The sequence below is a fragment of the Eurosta solidaginis genome, chromosome 2, assembly GCF_040869045.1.
Source record: "Eurosta solidaginis isolate ZX-2024a chromosome 2, ASM4086904v1, whole genome shotgun sequence".
NCBI classification, from domain to species: Eukaryota; Metazoa; Arthropoda; class Insecta; order Diptera; family Tephritidae; genus Eurosta; species Eurosta solidaginis.
Window position 1 is genome coordinate 305,818,984 of NC_090320.1, and position 24,879 is coordinate 305,843,862.

At 39.7% G+C, this 24,879-nt stretch overlaps 1 protein-coding gene across 1 annotated transcript in view; it reads left to right on the plus strand.

Annotated features, from left to right (window-relative positions):
- Positions 1-4,200: 4,200 nt before the first annotated feature.
- The window catches only part of Pi3K21B (phosphatidylinositol 3-kinase regulatory subunit alpha), a 33,044-nt gene continuing 12,365 nt past the window's right edge, over positions 4,201-24,879 (plus strand). The window contains exons 1-2 of the mRNA XM_067768928.1: positions 4,201-4,720; positions 6,274-7,153. Coding sequence (XP_067625029.1) covers positions 4,606-4,720; positions 6,274-7,153 — 995 coding nt within the window. The 5' untranslated portion in view covers positions 4,201-4,605. The remainder of the gene's footprint in view (positions 4,721-6,273; positions 7,154-24,879) is intronic.

A 24,879-nucleotide genomic window follows, 5' to 3' on the forward strand; every position in this document is an offset into this window, starting at 1 on the left:
GGATTACAAATAAGGTGAAGCTAATTATAAAACCATGTTAATAAGGCAGCAGGCGCATTGGAGCGAATGAAAAGTTACATAGAAACATACAGGTAAAGCTAATAAAAGCGTGCTAATAAAAACAATTGAAGGAGGGCGGATGGCGGGAGTAAAAGGAGAGGACCACTGCTCGTTCCTCCAAAATTGTCTAGATCTCGATCTGTATGTGCCAGATACCAAAAAATATTGATTTAGGAGAAAATTTATATTGAGTTATAACAATTTATAGATTTTACACCAGAGAGGTAGATAAAGGGGGGCGGAGGGTGTCACTCCTTACTTTGTAAGCCCTCGACTTATTTGACCCCTTGAGTCTGTGATATTGGTGAAGGCCAGTATACGTAAAGTTATAATGTGTAAAAATTATTAAAAAGTAATTGCTCGAAGGGGTCTTGGGACCCCCACCCCTCTCTCCATGTTCGAAAAAAATTTCGCTAGTAGACTACTGTCTGTGTCCCAAATTTCATCAAAATCCGTGTAGCCATTCTGGCGTGATTCAGTCGCAAAGACGAAAAAATATAATAATTAAATTATAACTGTTCCTAAGGGGCGGGGACCACCCCCTTTTGAAAAATATATAGCTAGTAGATCCTTCTAGAATATTGGCTATATGCGTGCAAAATTTCATCCAAATCGGTCCAGCCGTTCTTGCGTTATTGAGTCACAAAGACAAACGTCTGGACAAACATCCAAACATCCAAACATCTTTACATCCAAACTTTGCCATTTATAATATAAGATTAACGAAATCGTTTTACAGGTTCAGGTAAAACGTGAACTTTTTAAACTTATAGTAAAATTAATGAAATCGTTTAACTTGTTCAGGTGAAACGTAAACTGTTTTGCATGTATCAGTCAGTGCTGGTATTGTTTTGGGTTTAGTTCAACTCAGTCAAAAAAATGTATACAAATTTTTATTTTTTTTGATAATGTAAGCTAATTCGCATTACTCGTTATTTGCGTCCCTCAATATAAATTTAATGCGTTTTACTTGATAATGCAATTGAACTTGAATTACCAACAAAACTTTCTCATTCCAAAATCATATCCGCAACAATTGCATTAATTAAAAAAGTAATAGTAAAATTTTACCGTAACGCAAAGCAAATTTTAATACCTGAAACACTTTTTTTTTGTTTCACAGGCAGTACAAATTGCCTACCTATGACAATTAAGATATGCTTTGTTTTTTTTTTTTTTTGTTAATTTTTCAGTATGCAACGTATAACAAAAATTGCTTTCTTAACTTTTGATGTTCTTCGCTCATTAAGCATATTGCATGTATTCATATTCGTTTTAATTCTATACTAGGGTGATAGCCTTAAATTTGAATATGTTTGTATATTAACATTATATAATGTTGCAGTCAAAAAAAAGTTTAAAAGACAAGGTTGAGGCTAAAAATACGTATATTTGGTTCAGTAAAGGAACGAACTCACCGCTTTACCCGCTGATATTCGTTGTCGCAATTGGCCTGGCCGCAGGCCTATGTTTGCTGCCCTGTGGTTGTCATTGTAGTTGGTTTATTGTAGCCCGTATGGTCGCAGCTGATAAAGATGTGGTAGTATTGTTATCGCCGGTATGGACGCAGCTAATAAAGATGCGCTAGTATTATTATCGCCGGTATGGACGCAGCTGATAAAGATGCGGCTAGTATTGGTGTCGGTGGTACCGCCTGTTGTATGTGTTAACATTAGTGGCCTCGGACCTATGTTCGCGGCCCCGTTGTGTGCGTTGCAACTGGTGGTGGCGGTACGTCTGGTGGTTGTTGCGCTCGTGGTTGGCGCTAATAAAAGGGTTGGGGAAGGTACTACCGATGGTGATGCTCGTGATAATAGTGGGCGCCGTTGGTGGTGGTTGGCGCTTTATCATATGTTACTGCGTATGGAGTTTGTGGTGGTTTTGGGGTACCATGCAGTCAGCGCAGACCACGTGACAATAATAGGTGGCCGTTGTATGTTGCCATAACGAAAAAGTGAAATTGCGGTTAGTAGTAAAACAGTCGGAATGGCAAATGTAGGTAAATTAACCACTTTGAAATGCAGGTAAGATTTGGTGTACGATGAACAAATGTTGGTTATTAGTGGAGGATTATTTACACTGCCTTTGATAAGTCTTTTGATTCCATGGTGCCTTTAACTCGTTTCCTTTGTAGCTGCGGAGCTGACTGTCGCTGCATTTCTTCCAGACGCGTCACGATTGCGATTTTAATAATATGAAATGTTGCTTGCAGAAAATTGATTCAGTTTTATGTTCGAAAAGTAGTATAGGATTGTTTTCATATGTACAATGCTTATCGGCTTAAAAACAATTCAATTTAAAGTATGCTTAGCCCTTAATTGGAAAATTTAAGAGCACAAAATCACCACGTTTAACCAACTCAGCTCGAAAAAGGAAAAAGATCTTTTTTCTTCCTACGGAACTCGTGGTTTTTTTCTTCGTTAGCGATCGCCCGTCTGTTTTTTCCTTGTTTTTCGATACTTTTTATCGCAACTTTCGACACATCACTAGGTGTGTTCGCGTGAACACGCTCCCAAGTGGATCGTAGCCGTAGACCGTAGCAGCAGACCGTAACATACTCCACTGTAATGCAGCAATGGACCAACTCATGTTTCTACACGAACATATTGTAAGCCGATCATTGCTCGTTTTTAACGATTGTAATCACTACACGATGTTTATTGGATTGTGGGTACTCCATGGATTACTCTGATGTAATGCGGAGCTGGAGTATATGGTCCAGTCCAAGGACATCGCAACGTTAATTGGACCATCTTTTTTGTATGAATTGTGGTTAATTTTGGAGCACTCGCTTGGTCCATAGCGAGTACTCCATACACGCATGCATGGAGTACTCGCGATTTTGCAGGGTAGTATCTACATAAACGAATCAATCATTATGTCTACACATATGTACGTACACGCAGCGGAGAAGCAACGCACAACCACATGCATATATCTGAGATACTCCCGAAAGTATGCAATAATTGTGCAAGTATCACTCACATATACACGCTCATGGGGTATGAGAGAAGCTATAAAATCGTGCATCTGTAGTTATAGCTGAGAAATTTATAGCTGATAACTAACTAGTAAATTCTGCAAATAGAAGCGCCTAGAAATATGTCGGCGAGGAAACCGGACAGTATAAAAGCGGCAACAGTTGAGGCTCGACGAGTCAGTTTGATTTAAGCAAGCTATCAGTTGTGAAGTATGTGAAGTAAAGCAGACAGTCACTTGTATCTACATAAACGAATCAATCATTATGTATACACATATGTACGTACACACAGCGGAGAAGCAACGCGCAACCACTTGCATATATCTGAGATACTCCCGAAAGTATGCAATAATTGTGCCAGTATCACTCACATATACACGCGCATGTGGTATGAGAGAAGCTATAAAATCGTGCATCTGTAGTTATAGCTGAGAAATTTATAGCTGATAACTAACTAGTAAATTCTGCAAATAGAAGCGCCTAGAAATATGTCGGCGAGGAAACCGGACAGTATAAAAGCGGCAACAGTTGAGGCACGACGAGTCAGTTTGATTTAAGCAAGCTATCAGTTGTGAAGTATGTGAAGTAAAGCAGACAGTCACTTGTATCTACATAAACGAATCAATCATTATGTCTACACATATGTACGTACATACAGCGGAGAAGCAACGCGCAACCACTTCCATATATCTGAGATACTCCCGAAAGTATGCAATAATTGTGCCAGTATCACTCACATATACACGCGCATGTGGTATGAGAGAAGCTATAAAATCGTGCATCTGTAGTTATAGCTGAGAAATTTATAGCTGATACCTAACTAGTAAATTCTGGAAATAGAAGCGCCTAGAAATATGTCGACGATGAAACCGGACAGTATAAAAGCGGCAACAGTTGAGGCACGACGAGTCAGTTTGATTTAAGCAAGCTATCAGTTGCGAAGTATAAGTGTTATTGTGAAGTACTTTAATAAAGGCCATTTTCCATTATTGAATAGTGGAGTTATTTATTCAACAGTTTAGTGATTCCAACGTTAATAGAAGGTTGTAAATAAGAGGAATTGCAGTAAATTCGTTACATTATTCAGTTGAAGGTCTTTTTGTTGAAAAATTAGATTTTTAGTGTACTAGCTCTGGCAACGCTTCCCCTGTCAGCGAGTTCGTACGCTGCTTTCAGACAATTCGACGTTTTTGGTTATTTTCCTGTTGTGCTGATTTTACCTTAAAAAATTGAGGAAAATTGCAAATTAAAGGTTTAAATGAGGTTTTGTGTTTAAGAAGAAGTAAAATTTGTAAAATAGGCATACAAAATGGCCAGTTGCGGAGGATTTAGCTGAATCCTTCAATATTGTGCGATTGATAGTAAAATAAACGTGTGCGGGCAACTTAAGAAGGAAATTTCGTTTTTGTGGATGGTGCATGTTTGTGTGTGTGTGCTGTGTATGCTGTGGACAGCCAAAGCCGCTGCCGAATTGCCAATAGCAGTAGACGTATCGGTTATATTCCTTTTAAGTGGGGCGCCTCTTCCAACGCTTTCATTGTACACAAACCAATACGTACAAGTACATGACAAGTTATATCTGGGTGCTAGATAATACAAAACAAAAAATAAAGAAGCAAATACGAAAAGTTAAAGTGGGAGAAATTTGCGAATTTCCTGCTATAATCGACACGAAAAAAAGTAAGTAAATGCCATTTGCAACCTTATGTATCTTATACTTCGGAACCATATTAATGCTTCGCTTCTTGGTGAGATCTTACAACAGGTATCGACTGCTAAAACGCAATCCCAGTGGGATAAGGGGATCACAATATAGCCGCGGCCGGTATGCCTGTCGTAAGAGGCGACTAAAATACCATACAAATGATACAATGTGTTGTGTAGCGCAAAACCTTCAAGGATTTGCCAGCGCAATTTATAGCTTTCCAATCCCATTGTCAACCTCACCTACCCGTGGCGAATACAGTTTCTTTAGCAGCCGAAGCTCTGGCGACCCCAAGTTCCATTGAACTAGAAGGTGGGGGTGGCCTAGAAGGTTCAATGTAGTCATATTAAATCGATTCCGAAATGGTCGGGCTTGTACCTTACTGGTGCTTGTTACCGGAACGTACCGGATTTATATCCAGCATAGGACCATCAACATCGATAATACTCCCGAAAACCTTCGGGGAGTGTCTTTATCCCTACAACAACAGTGTTTTATCTAATTTCATAAAACTTTTTTCTAAATTTTTGAAGTTACATTGCTCAAGGCTTGAAGCCAGGATACTTCGGTAAGATAAGCGGAGCACGCTACAACCACGCCACGGCGGCCACCGACCGCTAATACGCGTTCAAAAATATCGAGAGATGTGTCAAACGACTCGTGTCAGTATTAATAAACCGAAGGAGGAAGAGAAAAAATGTATTTCTGTTTGGGGATATTTGCAGTTGATGTTGGCAATTTTCATGTGATTGTTGTAATGTTGTTGTGCACTGAAAAACATTTTTTAAAGGGAATTTGCACGCATTTAATTTTGATCCCATATAATTTGGTGGACTGGCCGGGGTAATTTTTCATAAGAGCGTTCGAAGACCGCCAACGCAGAAAGGTTTCGGTAGAATGCGGAGTTTTTTTGATAAAATTTTGTATTAGTGTTGAGAATAAACATAAATAGGAGTTGGTAGAGAGATCCTCCTAGATGCCAAAATTAAATGTTTTATCTTCCAGAGGCTTCTTGTTTTTGCACACAAAAAAAAATATTAACTTTGCCTAGAGGGTCTCCGACCCTCGCCTCGACGGGGCTTGTGCCTGTACCCACCATTAATTTACTAGACCTAGATGGATCTGATCCAATTTTAGGGACAAGTTTACAGTTTTATATCTTTTTTTCCATCGGGTGATGGTAGCTTAGACTTTAACAACAATTTACTTGAGTGCTATAATTAATAATTTTACGGGAGGATATCTTCAATTAGATAAAACACGCCGAGTGTATTTCTGCCATGAAAAGCTTCTCAGTGAAAACTTATCTGCTTGCAGATGCCGTTTGGAGTCGGCGTAAAACATGTAGATTCCGTTCCGCCAATTTGTAGGAAAAATTAACAAGAGGCGCGACGCAAATTGGAAGAGAACTTCGGCCTAAAATCGTTTCGGAGGTTGTTGGGCCTTGCATATGTTTATGTTTTTTTTTATTATTAGTGGACCCCTGTTGTAATTTATTAGCAATTAAAATGTTAATCTTTTTGTGCAGTGTTTCCTTCACCGTTGCATTATTCGACTATGCGTCCACAGCCACCTAGTGCTGGCCAATATGATCACAACGCTGAGGAATTAAACAAAGCAGAATGGTATTGGGGTGAAATTTCACGTGAGGAGGTGAAAAATATATTATCCGGTCAACCTGATGGTAGTTTTCTGGTACGAGACGCTTTAAACAAGAACGGCGAATATACACTGACACTAATCAAAGATGGAACAGAAAAATTGATAAAAATCTGTCATTTGAATGGGAAATATGGTTTTACGGATTGCAAGTTTAATTCTGTAGTTGAATTGATAAATTACTACAGGGTAAATTCATTGAAATTGTATAATAAAATGTTGGATATAACGCTGAGTAATCCGATTGTGAAACCAGCGGAGGAAGATGATCACAGTGATTTGCGTTTTCTTGCCGAAAACTTCTTAACTCTGCACCACTTGCTAAATAAACAACAATATCTATTAGATCAAAAAATGAAAGTATTCAAAAACGTCGAAGCAGAGATTAACGAAAAGAAACACGATCAAGAAGTCTATCTAAAGGCTGAAAAAATGTTTAAAAATCAAATCAAATTATTAGAATCATATATTTGCACATCAGCGCAGCCGCAGGTCGGTACAAGTGGTACAATACCAAATATTAACGGCGGCATGGGGGGCGGCAATACTATACGCCAACAGGATCTGGAAAAGTTGCAGGCAAATGCATCGTTATTGAAAATGAAACTTCAATCAATGTTAACAGAAATGGGAAAACTAAATCGTTATGTGGAAGAGAAGAAAGAAGAATATAAAAAACTGGAACGCCAAATTAATGCAGCGAAACCAGAGCTACAGGAGCTAGGCATGGAAAAAGAAAGGATAACAGAGTAAGTTGACAAATAAAAACATATGCATGCATCAACGAATTAAATAAATTAATTAATACATTCAGCGTACACGCAAATGTACCTTAAAAATTATGGCGCAAATCATTTGCTAATCACATCCCTATATCTGTTACTTAATTAAAATTGCCGCATATAAAAAACTTTGAAAAACGATTTAGACTTAAACAGTCAAATTATTGTAAACATACTCATAGAACAAGTGTCTAATTGAAGAATTCATTTAATACAGCACTTGACAGCTCATCAATATATTGCAATACATATCTACAAAGGGCGTTATTAGTAAACCAATTTGATAAGAACATTTTTTGCACCCAATGTAATTTGCCCAATTACCTACGGTTTATTAGATAATGCAAACATTTATAAAAAAAATAAAAAAAAAAGAAATTATTAACAAACGTTTTCAGAAAAGTACTCTTTTGCTTTCTCCTTCTGAAATACAATATATGTAGCTAAACGCTAATGAATAGGCATTGACCGATTTTTTTTTCAAATACATATTAATTTTAATTAGTACCTGCCCATTCACAGCCAATACCGAAATAAATTTCTCTGAAACTCCCTGAGAGGGTAAAGGTGGTTCTATTTATATTGTTTTTACAAATTTCGGTAAATTTTTTTCAAATTTATAACGTATCGCGATAAATGAATGATATCATTATCACTTCTACATTGATATATGTGCGCACATTTGTTCAATATGTACAGAACTGGTTTGAACAACGAAAATTAGTCACTATAGCATTTGATAGCCAGTAACATCAAAATAGACAATTAGAAATAAGAAACTAACTTTTAGTTTTTGTGATAGGGAAAACTGCTACAAAAAATTCAGATGTAGATTACAGATGTAGTCCTTTTAAGGATGACTATGTAAAACTTTGATGGTGGGGGTGACATAAGCTCACTTCAAATGGTCATAAGTTTAATTGAAACTGCGCATGTATCAATGACCGATGACAATGCAATAATTTGATGGCGATGTGACATGAGGTCAATGACCGATAGCAATGCAATAATTTGATGGCGAGGTGACATAAGGTCAATAACCGATGACAATGTAATAATTTGTTGGCGATGTGACATAAGGTCAATGACAGATAACAATGCAATAATTTGATGGTGAGGTGACATAAGGTCAATTGACCTTATTTAGAATGGCCATTAGGTAAATTGAAACTTTGCACACGTATCAAGGACAGATGACATTGCAATAATTGGCCACTTAAAGTGACCATAGGGCCAAATTCTGTTAATAACTTAAATTTTTTTATATGTAATTTTATTTTGAGTAAATTATTTATGGTAAATTATTCCTCCTTCTACTAATATAACATAGAAACTTTGTAATTAAAAACAATTTTTTAATTTTTAGTTCGGTTAGCTCTAAAAGCGTAGGTTTTTAGTTTCAAAATTATTATTGATTCAAGTTAGCTTTGATATTGAAGTAGTAAGAACATGGAGGCTCCGATGAACACAAGTCAACATACATTGGGAGTGTAATGTACCCGAGTTTTATTTCAAGACAGATTTATCGATTCAGTTCATGTTGTCACATAAGTCACAAAGTGAATTGCTTACGTGTTGTAAAGAGAAGAAGAGTAACAAAGATAGTAGTATGCTGCTGCTTGTGGGGTACTACACAAGCGTAAGTTGCGGACTCACACTATATCTCCCACTTGGAATAGTTCACGATTGGTTGCCGTATGTCTTTTATCATAGTTTTCAGCTTTCTTGTTTTAAGGTGCCCTGTCGTTTTGTATCGGCGTTTCAAGGTAGTAGTTTGGCATTAATTGTTGCTGCGTTATGAGTGATGCGAATTTTTCTGCCCATTAACATCTCTGCTGGTAAAAACCGTTTGCTGGTGGTGTTGCTCGGTACTCCATTACGGTTAAGCGCCAATTAAGTAAGTAAGTAAATAATTCTTCTTCAACAATGACTTTCCCCCGTTTTCACAGAAGTCTCAATGAAGCCGTTGCTTTGCGGATATCGTGTTGATGAAGTTGTGTATTGAAACCCCCTTTGTTTGGCGAACCTCGCCAAAGCTGATTGATTAACTTGGTGGAACTGTGGCCCGTTATCGAATCTAACTAGCTTTGGTATGTCATGCCTACAGAAAATTGACTTGAGATGGTTAATGATTTTCCAGTTTAGCTGTTTCCGAATAATGTGAGAAATGGTTTTGCTGCATTTGCCGGAAAATAATCTTTTTAGGACGGTCATACTCTTGTCAGTGTGTCACGTGCAAGGGATTGTTGCATCGGACAGGTTGTTCTGGGCTACATCCAGAAACCCGACGTCCTCGTAACTTTTATAAATCTCTTGTGGCTCCTTGCTGTTCATGCCTAGAGATGGGAAAGGGGTAAATACCCAAATGGTAAATACCCGGTAAATTGGTTATATATGGTAAAAATGGGTAAATACCCAAATATTTACCCAAAAGAAGGGTAAAAATAATATTTTGGGAAACAAATACACGAATTCAATCCAAAATGTACCAAATTTGTCCCATATTGGTCGGTAGTTATCCATTACGATCGGTTGAATTTTTCAAAAATTATTTAGCCAATAATGCATGCCGTTGCAAAAGTTTAAGTTTACCCAGTAAACATTTTAAGTCAAAAAAGATTCGGAAAAAATATCTAAATTGGAGCACTCATTTGGGAGGCCGAATCAATGCACTTTCCTTCTTGCAATGGTCGCCCTATATGAGCCTATTAACGTATATCATTTTAGCCTAAAAAAGAGTCCGACGTAAGTCTTAAAAGGCTTTTGAACAGCTCATATTATACAAAACAAGTAAAGAAGGCTAAGTTTGTAACCGAACATTAAATACTCAGCTGTTAAAATTTGACTTAAAAATTTTTTTTTTAATGTTGGCGTGTTCGGCATCCGATTTTGATAATTTTTGTTTAGAACATATATAATAATAGGAGTAACGTTCCTGCCAAATTTCATCATAATATCTTCAACGAACGCCAAATTGCAGCTTGCAAAACTTTTAAATTACCTTATTTTAAAAGTGAACGGTTACACGCCCATAATTTTACTAATTTTCTATTCTGCGTCATAAGGTCAACCCAACTACCAAGTTTCATTGGTTTTTGGTTTTTCGATATCGAAAAAGTGGGCGTGGTTATAGTTCGATTTCATTCGTTTTAAATGGCGATCTGAGATGAGTGCCCAAGAACTTACATACCAAATATCATTAAGATAGCTCAAAATTTACTCAAGTTATCGTGTTTACGGACAGAGGGGATATAAACCAACGCATCAAATTGCTTGTGGATGAACGCAAGCGGGCGAAACGGGAGGATCATCTAAGTAGTTCTAACCTCTCTGCCGGTGTGGGTAAGCTTTGGTCCACCATAAAGCCTCTATCGAATCCGTCTAAGCACAATGACAAAATTTCCATCGCCTTTGGCGATAAAGTGCTGTCGGATGCGAAAAAATGTGCGAGTGTTGCCGACAATATATAATACATTTTACGGTTGACAAAGTTAGGCGGAGGGCCAACAGACGCGCACATAAACATAAATTCAGCGCGTCCCCAATTACCATCACCGCCAAAGAGGTTGAGAATGCCATCGGTCATGCTAAACCATCTAAAGCGGTGGGCCCAGACGGCATACCCATGCCGATGCTTAAAAGCCTAGGGAAAGAGGGTTTCAGGTTTAACACATGTCTTCAACCTGTCTCTTTCCACCTTTGTTATTTCCGAAAAATGGAAAATGGCCAAGGTGGACCCGCTACTAAAGCCTGGGAAACCAGCTAACATAGGAGATTCATATCGCCCGATATCTTTCCTATCTCCAGTAGCCAAGACACGAAGCCATTTTGCTCACCTATTTCAAAGCAATTTTCCAACTAGCCTCTCATCAGCATGGCTTTAGAAAACTTCATAGCACAACCACCGCGATAAATGCCATTAGCCCCCAGATAAATTGCGGTTTAAATCAAAACTCCCACCATAGAACAGTACTCGTTGCGCTAGACCTATCAAAAGCTTTTGATACGGCCAACCATGGCACGTTACTGCAAGACCTGGAAGGGTATACCCTTCCCCCAAGTCTTAAAAGGTGGATCGCAAATTATCTGGGTGGTCGGCAGGCATCGGTGCAATTTAGAAACGAAACATTAAAACCAAGAAGAATAAAACAAGAGATCCCACAGCTGGCCTATCCTCACTTTTGTTTAACTTCTACATATCAAAGCTACCTTCGCCACCAGAAGGAGCCACTATCGTTTCCTACGCCGATGACTGCACAATAATGGCCACAGGCCCCCTGCCCACATATCGATGAGCTTTGGAACAAAATAAACGGCTACCTCACTGATCTCAGAACCGCCACGGGTTGTCTTCTTATGTCCCCAGAACACCACCTACATAATGAGGCGAGAATACTCCCCATCGGGGAGAGAAATGAGATGCTAACCAAATAGTTCCTGTTGAATACCCAGAAACCTGGGCATCCCAACAGGCATTTGATTGACGAGCCAACACCTCTCAGGGGCTTAAGGAGTCATCTCCGTAAGCATTATGAGGAAATACGGCACCTGAGAACACAGCCGTATGAAGATAAAAAACGCAAGCAGGTCCTCAGTGAACTCCACAAACAGGCGTCGGACCTCTATGCCAGGAATTGCCCGGTGAATTCTGTACTCAAAGAACAATACCCTAAACTTTCAGAGGGAGAACGCAAACTCCCCAGGGAAACGCGCGTTACTCTAGCTCAATTTCGATCTGGATACTATAACAGGTTAAACTCCTACCTATCTAGAATCAACCCCGACGTACAAAACATATGTCCTGTGTGGAGGTCGAAAGCTGGCTGATTCCAAAATTGAATAAACACCGCAAATATTTAAGTTGATGGTATTTGGGTTTATTCTCTAATAATTAAATCGAGATTTATGCATACATGAAACATAAAATTAGTTTTGTTCGTACATTAAATAATCGTGATTTGCAACTTACTTGATTTGGACTATACCGCTCCACAGCCAGCAACGATCTCAACATAAGTTAACTTGTATGCAAAAAATGACTTATACACAGAGCACGGACTTTTAAAAAGAGAATGTTGGTAGACGAAAAATTAAAATAGTGGTAGAAGTTGGTAGATTTTTTTTCCAAGAAAACAATAGCTACACTTTATATTTGTAGAAAACAATTCATATTTTATTGTAAAACAAATATGTAAAGCACATTTCGCGGAAATAACACTTTAAAAAAACATAAACAAAATAAAAAAATGTATGTAAATTTGTATATATATAGCTTATGCCTATATGATACTTGCTTTTTTCTGTAGTTTGAGCTTGAAATACTGAGGAAAATTTACCGATACGTCTCATTACAACAACAATTTTCCAATGTACCAGTATTTTTCTGCCACACTGGCATGTTATTGTTTATTTAAAACTTTTTTATATTCGTTCAAAATTATTCATTAATAACTGACGAAAATAGCGCAGGAAAATATTTGCGAGTAGATGACTACTACTTTCTTTCATACAAAAATTTATTTCTTGTATTGAATTTGTGCACAAATTTTTCAAAATAAAAACCGAATTTTCGACAAAAAAAAATTGTCAGAAAAAACAAAAGAAAAATCTAGTTATTAAATACAAAAAAAAAATCTTATTAATTCCATTGGAGGCTGAAATAAAGTCCGTCCGACACAATACTCTTTTACTTATTGATATTTGATTGGAAATGCTTGAAATTTTTAATCCATTACGCTTGGCGCTTTTTATGTCGTTCGATATAGAGAACGACCTTTCTGCGGCTGCATAACTTTGAGGTAAAATTTTCAAACAAATTTTCTTCTAGAAGACTTCAGTTGCCAATTTTATCCATCCTTTAAGAATATCGTCGGAAAATATCTTTTCTATTTTCTCCTTATCATATAACATCAATGATCGCCATTCGTTGTTAAGAATTTCCATGGAAGTCTTGTGAAATGGAAAAGCTTTAAGTAAGGGAACAATCGTTGTCATTTGACTAGATTGAATATTTTTTGCATCAAAATATTCCAAAAGGTGTAATTTTTCGTCTTCGAAATTGAATCGTTTCTTAATTTCCTTACAAAGGCAAATGTTGGTAGATTTTTGGGCTTTGGTGGTAGAAGTGGTAGAAAATGAAAATGGGCTAAAAAGTTGGTAGATCTACTAATAAAGTGGTAAAGTCCGTGCACTGCTTATACAATGTAGAAAATTACCAAGAAAAATAAACCGTTGCGAGCAGTGTTGCGCGTATGCATAAAACAAAAAGGCATACATAAAACAAAAAGGTACTAAAAAATTGTGCTGCCACAGTGCACGATATCCCCGGCCCCATGAATTGACCCAGGGGAGATTCATCATAAAGTATCCCAAACATCTAGTAGAGCTGGTTTTGAAACGGGACGTTTAAGCAAAGTTGTTGACGTCTGAACATCTCCGGATCGGGCAATACCATAAGACCCATAATACAGCTTCACTATACGATCTCTTTTCCATTGGGACCTCGGAAGGTAGGTTTCGCATGTAAGTACTAGATCGCCGATGCTGATGGCCTTTGACGGTTGACACCATTTGCTGCGGCGGCGGCTCCGCGCGTCAACTGCTTCCAAAAGCCGTTCTTTAAAGTTTGAGCAATTCGCCACTGTTTCCTTAGGCAGAGCAACTTTTTATCTACAGGCATTGGAGTTTGCGTCGATGATCCGGTGTGACTGGTAGATGCGTTAGAGGTCTCGAGTTTACTATGTTTTCGGCTTCTATTAATAAACTATGTAACGTATCTACTTGCGGTGCACACTCTTTCAACATTATGTACAACTCCCTTTTAACTGACTGCACAAGTCTCTCCCATACACCGCCTTCGCTTGGGTTTGACGGGCAATTAAATTTCCAACTGATTCCTAAAGGTGTTAAAGGCTCCGATATTGCACTGTGGTCTATAAAATCTTCAACACCACGCAATTCTTTCGTTAGGCCAACAAAATTAGTGCCATTGTCACTGCGTATCTGAATCGGCACACCTCTTCTGTTTATAAAGTTTCGTATGCACAATAGCAAGGCATCGGACGAAAGATTTGTTGCCAACTCCAAATGAATTGCTCGGGTGGTAAGGCAAGTGAACAGTGCCACCCATCCTTTTTCTTTTCGACGGCGGATGGTGACAAGTAATGGTCCAAAGAAATCGACGCCACTATACGTAAATGGACGGACATAAGCAGTTAATCTATCGACTGGTAGTGGAGCCATCATGGGTTGAACTGGCAAAGCCTTGCGCACGCGGCATAGGTTGCAGTCGGATCCCACGCTTTTTACAAGCACGTAACGAAGGTATCCAAAACTTCTGTCTGATTTCGTTCACTATTAAATTAACGTTAATATGTCGCCACTTAACGTGATACCATTTAACAACAAGTTTCGTAAAGGCATGATTTTTCGATAATATAATAAGACGTTTCGCTGAAATTGGTACAAATGGTGCGTTTTCTATGCGACCACTAAGTCGCAAAACTCCTTCGCTATCTAAATAAGGATTTAAAGTTATTAACGAGCTATTTTTATTCAAAGGACTCTTGTTTCGAAGTTGATGCAACTCAACTTGATACGCTTCTTCTTGTGCTATGGGACAAAGTACGATTTCCGCAGCCGCTTCTTCATCGGCTGTAAGTCCACCTTTTGTTACCTCAAGCTTCATTCGCGCCTTTTCACAATTTCTTGTGAAACGAAGAACCCAGGCTATGCACCTCTTTAATCGAGAAAGATTTGAAAATCGCTTCAAGTCTACTATATTTTACGCTGACTGCTGCAAGTATCCGATGTTCTCCTTTCAACTGAAGAGCGCTTTCTGCCGTCTGTGAACTATTCTTGAGCTGTTGTGGCCAATCGTGCTGGGATTTCAGCAAAAAAGTCGGCCCTCTTAACCACCTGCCGTTTGGATCGTACGATGCCGAGAATTTCGCCCGAGTACTGTCTTCAGCAACATTTTCTTCGGAGGGCAACCATCTCCACTGCTCGACATCACTGCCATCCAAAATTTATGATATTCTATTTGCGACAAACTGCTTATAGCGACGCTTGCTAGAGCGTATCCAAGCAATTACCGTGGTTGAGTCACTCCAAAAGGTGACGTTGTAGGCTTCACATTATGCTTGTTGACTATCGATTCCTTTAAGCGGACTGCCATGACCGGAGCATGCAATTCCGAGCGCGGAATCGATTATACTATACTGCAAGAGCACTTTCGCTGGCATCTGTAAACACATGCAACTCCACTTGCGAGCACGTAAATCTTTGATAATAACACCGAGGTTAGGTTATGTTTATAGATGGACCAGATGGATAGATGGGTTAGGTTAGGTTGAACTGGCCGGTCCATGAGAACCTCACATAGACTGAATAAGTCCGTAGTGTTACCAGAAGTTTGTTTTAACGACCAAACTGAAAAACCCTATCAAAAACCAAGACCTATGTTAAAAAATAACTACGTCCTCTTGGCAAATACTAGAAGCTTCCTAGGATTTAAGCCGCTTGCTGCTTCTAGATCTGACAGCTGTATCACTCCTAATAGTTGGAGTCTTAGCCTGGCAAGAGCACAGAACGTGCTCGCTCGTTTCCTCCTCCAGCCCGCACTTCCTACAACTGCTATCACTGACCAAGGCTAATTTAAAGACATGTGACGCCAGAAGGCAGTGTCCAGTCAGAATATCCGTCATGAGTCTACAGTCCTCTCTTTTTAATGATAGAAGCAACTTTGTTAGCCTAAGGTTTAAACCTGCACATAATCTTCGACACTTTACAGCCCCGCGCTTGAACCCACGCCTTTCCTGCTTGGTCGATCATGTGCACCTCTCGCCTTCGCTTAATTTCGCCCAGTCTAATTGGGATGTCTTTCTCTACTCTCTTTAGGGGGATGCTGAAGCTGATATACGCATGGTCGGAGAAGGATGGTCTATCAAGAACCATCCAATCATACCTTGATATATCACGTTCGGAGCTCAGTGTAATATCCAAAACATTGCTGGATGTTGGACCAATGTATGTAGGGACATTTCCGCTGTTGGCTATCTGCAAATTGGTTTGCAGGATGTAACAAAATAGAGATTCGCCTCTCTTGTTCGTATCTGATTCTCCCCACGCATTGTGGTGCGCTTTTGCATCCGCGCCTCTGACCAACCGCCCCTTGCGCCCTTGGTCCTGTACTAGCCTCTTGCACTCCATCGGTGGAACCTCCGCAGCATGGGTCATGTAGCAGGATGCCATTCCCTTGCTTATGCTTATTCATTTGCTCAACAGCCACCACTACGAGGTCCTCAGTAGTGTGATTAGGGAGCATATATGAATGCAGCTGTTTCCTTACCATTACTACAGCTCGCACCCGTCCTTCCGTTTGCGCATAGTAAACGCCAAATCCGCGCACGCTAAGTTCAGAAACCTTTCCTCCCGATGAGAGCTACGGCTCCTGGATAAGCACCACGTCAAAATAACCCTACTCAAGGGTTAGGAGGAGTTCGCTCGACCTCACTTTACTGTGCTGAAGGTTTATCTGTAGGACTCGCAGCACCATTGGGCTGTTTGTCCCCCTCCAGCATCTTCGTCGTGACGTCGTCGTCCTCCCCTTGCCCTTTTGCTTTAGAGCAGGGATGCACCTTAACGTAAAGCTAATCGCTTATCAAAAAATGTCCACCGTTTCCGTTGAAACACTTCGAAATATTATAGATAAAGAAATTATCAAGATAAATTGTATCTCGTTTTTAACCGAAACGAAAAGCTTTCGTTAACGTTAAAAACGTTAACAAAAACATGATACTTTATGTTTGAGTTGTGCTGGCAATGCTATAGCCATGGTGAAGCCGTAAGGTGGTAACACCGAGCGGACATACACACAAACTCCATGTAATTTGTTTGTGTAATTCGTTAGTGGTAATGTCAAAAATACTCTGAGAAATGTTCGTACTGTCAAAATTCATGAGAAAAGTTGCAATCATCTTGGCTAATGCTTTCACCTTTATTGACTCCGCCATCAAACAGCTTTGCCAGCATAGTTGGAAATTAATAATCAACATAAACGATTTGATTTCGTTTTGATATGGCAGAAAACGAAACAAAATCATTTTGTTAATTTGACGTTCTTAACGTTAATAAACGAAGCGAAATGATATCGGTTCGTTGGTTAAGCATGCCTGGTTTAGAGTGTTCGAAGCCCCCTTCAGCCTCTTGTAACTGTTGTGCCGGGTGTTCCTCTGTGCGACTCACAGCACCATCTGGCTGTTGGTTCTCTTCTAACACCTTCGTGGTGACGTCGGCTACCTCCACCTGTCTTTTTTCCCTTAGGCTTTTGAGGTCCTTTGCGACTTCGCCCACTTCCAGCGTGTTGGGATTTGTATCCTCGGGACTTCTTTTCCTGAGTCGCATATAAATTTTGCCTGTACCAAAGGACATTTTTCCAAGCTGCGTGTACAATATATCCTGCTTGTTTATTTGGAAGATGTAGAACTGACCTTCCTCCGTAGGCCGAGATACAGTAAGTACCTTCCAATCCTGTGTCGGTATGTTCGGATTCTGATTCAGCAGAAGTCGCAGTTTATCCTTCGACTTCATCACGCATGGTATCCATACCCTCTTGAAAGGAGGCTTGTCGCCTTCCGCCAAACGTTGCCTCTTCATTCTGCCATTCGACGCTTCTTCCTCCTCGTACCGGTTGCAGAACCGAGGGTTTCTAGCAGCAAACCTTTTGAACTGCCTTCGACCTACTTCTACCGCCTCATGAGCCCATTCCAAGCGCTCGATCTCCACTTCTGTTGGGTCGACCACTGCTCCCAGGCGTTGGACAATTCTTAATGCTGCACGGTACTGCGAGAGAGCTCTTTTACTTCCTCTGCTCCGTACCCTTCTCCACTCTTCTACTCCGTTTTCATTTGTGTGCTTTTCCAACACGGAGTTCATTGAATCAACACTGCTCCCGCTCCCCGAGTGCGACGCATCGCTTAATGCGTATTCGTCGTCCTTGGCTTGCGACTCAGTCCTCTTATCATCCTCCTTATTCCCTGCCCAGCAAACACAGTTTCTAACGTTAGAGAAATATTGTAATTTTACATTAGAATTCTAATGTAGTTCTCTAATGCAATTCGAATCGAAAACTAGGTTAGAATTCGACTGTGAAACGATTCGAATACCACTAGAAATGCGATGTTATGATTATTGTCACAGTTATCGATTATTTGCACGACATGATCACTCATTCTTAGTGTTATACAAACAAAATAAAAATAGCGGAAATATTACAAGTTGCGAAATAAGTTTTTTTATTTATAATAATAAATACTAGTAAGGGAAAATGATTCAAAAAGGGTTAAAAAAGGAAAGCGAGCAGATTATTGAAGTGCTATTTGAATGGCATGAAGAAAACGCTTCCTCGTCCGTACCTCAATCTTTAGGTACGGGTTTAGTTTATTATAATAGAAAAAGCCTTTGAAATATGTTCATTCTTAATACATAAGATTATATATATATATTAACCAAATAAATATTTGATATTGTTTAAGCGACTTAAACTATGAACATTGAAACAATGAAAATTTCGCTGATTTTAAATAATTGAACTTAATTGCGCATCACTTCAAAATTCTCATTAGAAACTCATTAGAATTTGACGTTAGAATTCGATTAGAATTCTAACCCTTTTCTCGATATCGAGAACGAAGTCCCCTTTTTGTCGAGAATGCTATAATTCGCGACAGTTTCTCAAATCGTCCTCTAACCTTCTACCTTAGAGAAATACATTAGAATTCGATTCGTCTTCTAATCGTTTTCTAACCTAAATGTTTGTTGGGTGGCTGCAAATCGTCCAATAGGCACGGTCCGCATAACACCATGGATTAGGGGGTTGGCAGTTCTTGGTCACCGACATCCCGCCGCCCTCCTTTGAGGCGAAACGGCGTAGATGCCAGTCCTAAACAGCTCCGCCTTCTAGTCGGGCGCTATGGAGATCGGCTAAGCCCTCACACCAACGAAAAGGTGCCTACCCTAGTGAGGGACCAACAAAATAAAACACCGAGGTAATCGAACTTCATTATCCTTAGGCATCTGTTCCAGCCAGGCAGTCCATTTGCTATAAATATCATCGGGAATAAAAAATAAAAAAAATAAATGTAAGGCGCGATAACCTCCGAAGAGATCTAAGGCCGAGCTTCTCTTCCAATTTGCGTCGTGCTCCTCTTGATTTTCCCTACAAATTGGCCGGACCGGACCTACATGTTTTTATGCCGACTCCGAACGGCATCTGCAAGGCAGATGAGTTTTCACTGAAAGCTTTTCATGGCAGAAATACAGCCGGAGCGCTTGCCAAACACTGCCGAGGGGCGACCCTGCTTAGAAAAATTTTGTTCTAATTGAAAAACTTTATTTATAAAATTTTGATGTTGCTTTGCCCTGGGTGTGAACCCAGGGCATACGGTGTGGTAGGCGGAGCACGCCACCATCACACCACGGTGGCCATCGGGAATCTTTTCATCCAAATTAACACCACGAGTCCAAAGCTGTTGAAGAATCAGTTTTGCTGATATAATAAAATTAACCAAGATGCCGAACGGGTTGAACATAGACATAACAAGGCTGAGAACTTCTCTTTTTGTGGGCTTACGACGCTGGTTTAATATTTCCAGGAATATGCGATGAAACTTGAGAACGAACATAAACTCATCCGCGTCCTTTGACCAATACATTCCTAATATGCGCTCAATGCCATCTCGACTTACGTCGATCACGCTTACTTCTTTAACAATATCGATACCAAATTAGTTAATTCGAATCCGCCTATTCTATGCATTTCAACGACTTGCTTTACTACTTCTATGGCATCTCTTTCAGTCTCAAAACAGTCGACATAATCATCTACATAGTGACGTTCGATGGTTCTTTAAATACAGCCGCATTCGTGTTTTTTTTTTACATATTGCGCCAAAGCAGGAGAGCCTGAAGCTCCAAACAACATTCGTGTCATCACATACGTGTTTATGTGACTTGGCTTATCTCCGCGTTGCCATAAAAATCTTTGCCTTCTGGTCTTCTTCGCGTACCACGACTTGCAAAAACATTTCGCGAATATCGCCACAGACTGCGATAGGAGATTGCCTAAACCTAAACAGTATTGACAGTAGAGACAGATTTACATCTGGGCCGCACAGCAGAGTTTTGTTCAGTGACTTACCGTCCACTTCAGCTGCGGCGTCGAAAACAATTCGTAGTCCTTTCTTATTTGCGTGGCGGCCACCGTGGTGTGATGGTAGCGTGCTCCGCCTACCACACCGGATGCCCTGGGTTCAAACCCCGGGCAAAACAACATCAAAATTTTAGAAATAAGGTTTTTCAATTAGAAGAAAATTTTTCTAAACGGGGTCGCCCATCGGCAGTGTTTGGCAAGCGCTCCGGGTGTATTTCTGCCATGAAAAGCTCTCAGTGAAAACTCATCTGCCTTGCAGATGCCGTTCGGAGTCGGCGTAAAATCATGCACGACGCAAATTGGAAGAGAAGCTCGGCCTTAGATCTCTTCGGAGGTTATCGCGCCTTACATTTATTTGCGTTTCGTACAGCAAAGTGGGGAAGATAAACGGTTTTTGCGGACTTACAAGCAACTTCGTCCTCGCTTATTTTCCTGACGTACCCTTTTTTGACGTAACTATCTATCTTTTCGATGTATTGCTTAGCAAATTCTTCATCCGTCGACATCTTTCTCTCTATTCCTTTGAGCCGCTCCTTGGCTATTTCGAAGCTATCGGGAAATGAAAACGAATCGAGAGCCCATAACAAACCGACCTCGGACCTGTCATTCCTGCGCATGACAGTTGCTTCCATTAAGGACATCGCGCGCTTATCTTCATCGGACAGTAGTGGTGCACACTTTGGCGATATACCAAGGCTTTCGTTAGCAAAGTAGTCATGGGTCAAATGCTCAAGCTCCTCCAATTTGTTGCCCTTTCTTGGCAGGAGCAAATGGTTTTTGACAGAAACCTGCATTTCGCTACAATTGCCGTATACTACCCAGCCCAATAGAGTTTTCATGGCTATCAAGCCGTTTTTGGAAAGTTGAAGTGGGCGTCCAAAAGCTCTAAATAATTTGGCATTATCAAGGCCGATCAGAAGATGTGGCTGCGCGTTGACATAACTTAAATTCAAAAATTCTCTTGGTATACTCTTATCCTCGCACCGATCCAAATTGAATGACTGTTTTGGCTGATTCATATCATGTACTGTACAAAGGTTTGCAATTTCATAGGTCTTATACTGTTCACCATGACCTCTAATATGCAAGGTGACCCGCTTTGTAGCATTCGTAGTAGTCACATTTCCTAACCAATGCAAATGAAGAGTATCTGAGGGCCCTGTTAGCTCCAACCCTTCTGCTAAGTCCCTCTCAACCATAGAATGCGATGCGCCCTGATCGATGAATGCATAGGTATGAACAGTTTTAGTGTCAGATGATACTACTACTGGGACAATTTGAAAAAGCACTTGTGAGCTGTCTGTAACTGCTTCAATTCTAAAATTTCGTGATACTTGGTTCGATTTCACTACTTGAGGAGCGAGACTACTATTACTTGCTATTCTGTTACTATCTTCGATGTGCAAAAGCCTGTTATGCATTTTATCACAGCCGTTTAACAAACATTTCTTTTTAGAATAGCATTTTGCAATCAAATGACCTTTACCGAAACACGAATAACAAACTCTTAGCACTTTAACCTTCGACCAGCGTTCGTTTACCGTCATTTTATTGAATATGGTACAGCTTGACATTTTACCGCAGTTATCATTGCAAACTAAATAGCTTTCTTGAGCATGAGCCAACAAAACTCTCTTTTTTACACCCTTTGCTGGGCCAATTTCTTGCATTTTATGCCTCTGAACGGAAGAAGCTGCTTGATTTGCAGCTCGTGGCAATGAATCTGCTATAATGTTGGCTCGCTTTGCTATAATGCTCGAAAAATCACTAAAATTGTCAATATTGGCATATCCCTGTAACCTTTCTTTATATTCTGCCCATTTCATTTGCTCTTCTATTGGAATTTTAGAAACCAATTCTCCTAACAATGTAACGTCGGAAAGCCTCTGCTCTGCCTTTGCATATCGTACGAACGCAGACATATTTTTTAATTTATTTGCAAATGGTATAATTAAGCTTATATTACCTGATGGTATCGGAGCGATCTTTCGTATTTCCATAACCTGACAATTTACAATTTGATCCGGCCTTCCGAATTTTTCTTTTAATGTGTTCATGATTTCTGTACCAGAATCTGGATACGGCAGCAAGGCGGCAACAGCAACTTTAGATTCGCCATGCAAGGCTTCACGAAGACGAATAATATTGCGCTTGTTACTATAACCAAATTCTTGCGTAGTATCTATAAATGACCTTTCAAACATAGGCCATTCCAATGGATCACCTGAAAACGGCGCCAAATTCACTATTTTGGCATAAACTATTCGCTGACTGTTGACACTATAATCACTTTCCGTTGGCCGTGCTGGATTAGCCAAGTGCAAAGGTTCTGAAGCGGCAGCTATATTTTGTGTACTTACTGTTGACGTATCTATATTTTCTCCAGGCGCCATCCTCACCATTTCCTGTTGTAACGTTTGTATTTGTATTTGTATTTATTAGACAATTCATCCCAGCACAACAATTTGGCAAAAATTATTTTATAGTGCTAGTCGGTAAAAGGCATAAAATATGAACAATTTAAACTTGAAACTTAAAGCTAATGACTATGGCTAAGAAAAGGTTACAATAAATAATCTATTTAATAAATAAATAAATAAATAAACGAATAATAGAGTACATTTGCTGAGAAGAAATCTGGTTTGCACCGACGATTATATTTTCTTACTATTGTCAACGAATATTCTGCTTAACTCATGTATTTGCCTTTGAAATTCATTTTGTATATCGGTAATACTAATTTCACACAGACGGCTTATTGAATAATAAAGGCAGTTTTCTACATTAAGACGCTTATTGAGCTCAATCTTCCCTACAAAATTCGAATCTATAATTATTTCATTAGTAGCTAATCGAATGCCTAATGAAGTCAAAAGCACAATGCAACTCTGTTGGCCGCGTTCCGCTTCTTAGTTTTAGTGTTCAGTGCTTAAAAATGTCATTTGTCAAAGTAAATGTCATTGTCTGCATGGCGAAACGATACAAGGTGGCCGCATGGAACAGCTGATTATAACCTTTTTTATTTGATTTGATACATCAACTACGATTTTGACATTTGTCCATCGAATTTATAAGTACATGGAATTTTTTTTGTTTGTAGGTATGTCACCATGCTCCCACCTTGTATCGTTCCGCCATGATTGTCTGTCTCATCCTTCATACTAATCGAGCAATTACTTCTGTGTGAAAGCAAAAAATTTACGATTTCATTAGCAGGTGAAATGAGATCATTAAGTTTCTGTGTGAAAACAGTATAATCCTTCTATTAAATTCCAACGCTACTCGCTCTATTCCGTTACCTACGACATGACTACTCGTTGCATTACCTGTTGTTGCTCTGCTTACGTCCTCTGCGACGTCTCTTTTCTACCTCGGCTCCGTTGTTTGTAGTGGCAGTGCTGCCGGCAGCAGCGTTTACTACATGCTCTGCTGGTGTACCAAATACCGTTCTATTCTCCATGATCATGTCCATATCTGCTGAATTCTACGGAGGTGTGCGAGACAATGGCATATCTTCGTCGCTAAAATCCAAACGTCGTGGTGGCACTCCTTTGTTGTCTCTTTTGCTTGTTCTGATCGGACGTGCAACTTCAGACATTCGCAACACCACTTGTATGTGTATTCACAGCACCTTATTTTACGCTGTGCTCATCCGACGAATAAAACTCACTCACCAACCGCAGGAAGAGAATGATCCATCAAAGAATAAAAAAATGTGGAGGTCGAAAGCTGGCTGATTCCAACATTGAATAAACACCGCAAATATTTAAGTTGATGGTATTGGGTATTGCGTATTGAGGTTTATTCTCTAATAATTAAATCGAGATTTATACATACATGAAACATAAAATTAGTTTTGTTCGTACAAGAAATAATCGTGATTTTCAACTTACTTGATATTGGACTATACCGCTCCACAGCCAGCAGCGATCTCAACTTAAGTTAACTTGTATGCAAAAAATTACTTATACAATGTAGAAAATTACCAAGAAAAATAAACCGTTGCGGGCAGTGTTGCGTGTATGCATAAAACAAAAAGGTATACATAAAACAAAAATATACTAAACAATTGTGCTGCCACAGTGCACGACATCCTGCTTGTAACGTGTCACCACATGACACCAACAATCTCTTCAACTGCATTGTGGAACCAACGCCTCTAGCACCCCTCTCATTATGGTCCACCCCTGTTGAAACAGCAAGCTTTCTTGGACTCCCGGTAGAGGATATTGATGACAATTTGTGATCGGTCGCACCAATTGGTTGGGGCGATGCACTGTTACAACAACAACAACAGCAACAGTATATAGCATCAGTAATTGTGAAAAAATAAGTCGGTCCCTACGATTTGCCAAGAACGCTCGGGCGTTTCTGTGCTCATCAAGCTTTAATGTCGAGGTATGGTATTTTGAATACATACCGAACATTTCTATATATGGCTTTCGATATAATTTCCACAGCCCGGCCACCACACAGGTTGTTG